The 3,019-nt window shown below is 56.9% G+C and overlaps 1 protein-coding gene across 1 annotated transcript; it reads right to left on the reverse strand.

Annotated features, from left to right (window-relative positions):
• Positions 1–910: 910 nt before the first annotated feature.
• LOC109747177 (GEM-like protein 5) lies at positions 911–2,669 on the reverse strand. Its single transcript, XM_020306262.4, has 2 exons — positions 1,777–2,669; positions 911–1,677 (listed from the first exon to the last, which is right to left on the reverse strand). The coding sequence occupies exons 1-2, from the start codon at positions 2,411–2,413 to the stop codon at positions 1,169–1,171; spliced, it is 1,146 nt and encodes a 381-aa protein (XP_020161851.1). The 5' UTR covers positions 2,414–2,669; the 3' UTR covers positions 911–1,168.
• Between the last annotated feature and the right edge of the window lie 350 nt (positions 2,670–3,019).

Raw genomic sequence — 3,019 nt, forward strand, 5'->3', positions numbered from 1 at the left:
TTTAATGTTTTTTCTTTGAAAAGGCCTAAGACCATATATTAAGATCCACATATCCTCACGAACACATTCTTATAGAAAAATAAAATTACAATCAAAGTCTTGAAGATGTTGAAGTCTTCTTCCTACACATCCATCAGCAACACGCCGTGTGTATAGATCGATGCTGCTTCTGGGCCAAAAAAATTTTAGCCCAAAAGATTGTAGAAGCAGTGGCCAGGAAGTCGTTGATACCGATCAAAACAACGGCCTGTAAAAGAAGAACGTTAACAAAGGCCACTCGGAACGTTAACAAAGGCCACTCGAAAGACCATGAGAGCCGGTCGAACTTAGGCGGATCCACTGAAAGTCTAAACCGACTAATCCTAAAAGACTTGTCGGAGACACATTTCCACACACCCTCCAGCAATGAAAAGTTCAGCAATAAAATAGGAATAATGTGAGGAAAGCATTATTCTACATCAGGACAGCGTCGTAGCCACACAGTCCCAAACCGAACCCGAAGACTCCTTAAAAGAAAATTCGAGACAAATAGCCCATGCCTCTACACGCTATGTATGAATCTGACGTACTCATGCCTCTACACGCCATGTCCAAATCTGAGGTCGAACTCATCACCATCCAGGCCGATGCACCAACTTCTCTGGTTGCCTAGCCAGGTTGGGCCGCCGTTGAAGATCGTCGTGTTGGATTCCTTCGGCTGCCGCCAGCGAGCACCACCTGACGCCCGGCGTCACCAACACGGAGCACACGTAAAGAGACATACCCACCACCCTTGTGCGTGCGTTTTATGATCCCCCCTCGATAGTTTTCAAGCCCATGAGATAGATCGGCAAGTCATAAGTACTGTGGATTATCAATCACAGGTGTCATGTTAGAAACCTGACAGCATAGAATGGGTAACTAGCAAACATGCTCAAATTTCAAATACATTGTCCAACTCCGAAGAACACAAATATACATCGGGCAAGAGGTGGAGAACAATATTTTTGAAGGGAATTAAGAAGATGACGCTAAATTTCGACAAAAGCGTATAGACAACAGTACATAACCACACGAAAATCCACTACACACGAGAGCACTCACTAAACAGATCCGCCCGAAAAACAGAGCACACACACGGCGATAAAAAAGCAGAGCCGCGGATACTGACGCGACGGCAGTCAGCCAATCACTCGTAGGTGGGTGTTGGTGCCGGCGCCGGCGCCGCGGCGGGAGCGGCGCCGTGGTGCTGCGACGACGAGACTGCCCCGCCCAGGTGGCGCACGGCCTTGTCGTAGCTGACGAAGCCCATGAACCAGAAGTCGTGCGAGTCGACGGTGACGATGTGGATGTACTTCTCCGGCGGGCTCTCCTTGGCCGTGACGGGCTCGACGGCGGCGAGCTTGGCCAGCGGGATCATGATCTTGTAGTAGCTCCAGGCGGTCTGGCCCGACGGCGCGGAGAAGGAGAGCGGGCGGTCGCTGCAGAAGGCGACGTTCATGTTGGTGAGGTATAGCGTGCCGGCGACGGGCCCCGTGGCCGTGGACAGGTAGCAGGCGAAGGTCTTCTTCACGTGCTCGTCGGGGCCGGAGGCGAAGGTCTGCTTGTACAGCTTCTCGAAGCCGCCCCCCGTGATGGCCTTGGCCCCCAGGCTCAGCTTCCCCATGGCCGCGTCCGACATGGACGGCGCCGTCTTCACTGCAAGAACAAAGAAGAAAACGGTCGGTGTGAGCAGAGCACAAGCAGAGTGTCATCGTGATGAAGAACGTGAGGGAGGTTGGATTGGTTCGTGCTTACGGTTGAGCCAGATGTTGGAGGAGAGCTCCTCGGCCTTGCGGCTCCAGACGTTGAAGAAGTCGAGGATGTGCTCCATGGGGCTGTCCTTGGTCTCCTTGTCCGTCCGCCGGGCCGACGCCGCCGGCGCCTGCTCCGGCCCCCCCATGATGACGTACGGCGGCAGCTCCTGGTCGCCGCGCGAGGCCGTCCACTGCGCCGCCTGCTGGTTCTCGGGGTGCGCCCCCGGGGCCGCCGGCGGGCCCATCTGCCGCGTGCCCCATTTCGCCGACTCGGCGTCCGCGGGCGGTGCCGGGGCGGCGTCCTTGCCGTCCACGGATTGCTGCGTAAGGGGGGAGGACGAGGGCGGCGTCGCTCCCGTGCCCGGCTGTGGGGCGGCGTACTTGCCCTCCATCTCCATGGCCTGCTGCGTCTGGGGGGAGGACGGGTGCGGCGGCGCTCCCGGCTGTGACGCGGTGGCGTCCAGGCCGTCCATGGCGTGTTCCATGGAGGGATAGGACACCTGCGATCCCGGCTGTGGCGCGGCGGCGTCCTTGCCGTCCATGGCGTGCTCTGTCGGGGGGTAGGAGTGCGGCGGCGCCCCGGCCTCGGCCTGTGGCGCGGGGGCGGTGGGCGGTGTGGTGTAGCCCTTGCCGTCCATGGCTGCTAGCTGGTGGTGCTGGTGCTGCGGGGCAGGGGAAGCGTGGGCACGGGGAGCAGGGAGGTGGTTGGATTTGGTTTGGAACCGAAAGTGTGAGACGATTGACTCTGATGGTGTTGAGGTGGACAGAGGCGGGGCAGGTTCTTATAGGCCGGGCGGTGGCATGTCGGCCGGGGAGACGAGGGGCGCCACGAAGCTGCGTGTCGTCTGCTTCATGAGCAAGGACGTTCCAGCTCTGGAATGGTAGGCCGAAGCCTTCGGGAAGCGGGAATACGTGGAGGACGGAGGCTTAGCCGCGGCGACAACGTGGCCTCAGCCCAGTTAGAATCTTCCGAGGGAAACGACTTTCCTCACTGAAATATCTCGATCCTGACATGGACATTGGATAGAGCAAAGCACGACAGGTGTGCGCTGAGATCATGCCGCTGCTGAGCTGGCTGGAGCCATGAGCTTTTCGATTTTATATTTATTTAAAGGTATCTTTTCAAATTTGATTTGTCTTTTTTGAAAGGATTTGTTTTCGTCTTCTCATTTTTCAAGGGGAAAAAAAGAAATCTGCCCCTATGTGTCGACAGCGGCCGACTAGCGAGCCGCTCTTGGTGACAG

This window comes from Aegilops tauschii, chromosome 5 (assembly GCF_002575655.3).
Source record: "Aegilops tauschii subsp. strangulata cultivar AL8/78 chromosome 5, Aet v6.0, whole genome shotgun sequence".
NCBI lineage: Eukaryota > Viridiplantae > Streptophyta > Magnoliopsida > Poales > Poaceae > Aegilops > Aegilops tauschii.

Bases quoted from the DNA above. Each gene is read 5' to 3' on its own strand.
- LOC109747177 (XM_020306262.4), bottom strand. From the start codon at position 2,413: ATGGACGGCAAGGGCTACACCACACCGCCCACCGCCCCCGCGCCACAG. The intron at 1,678-1,776 runs GTAAGCACGAAC...TTGTTCTTGCAG, and splicing joins CTCCAACATCTGGCTCAACC to TGAAGACGGCGCCGTCCATG.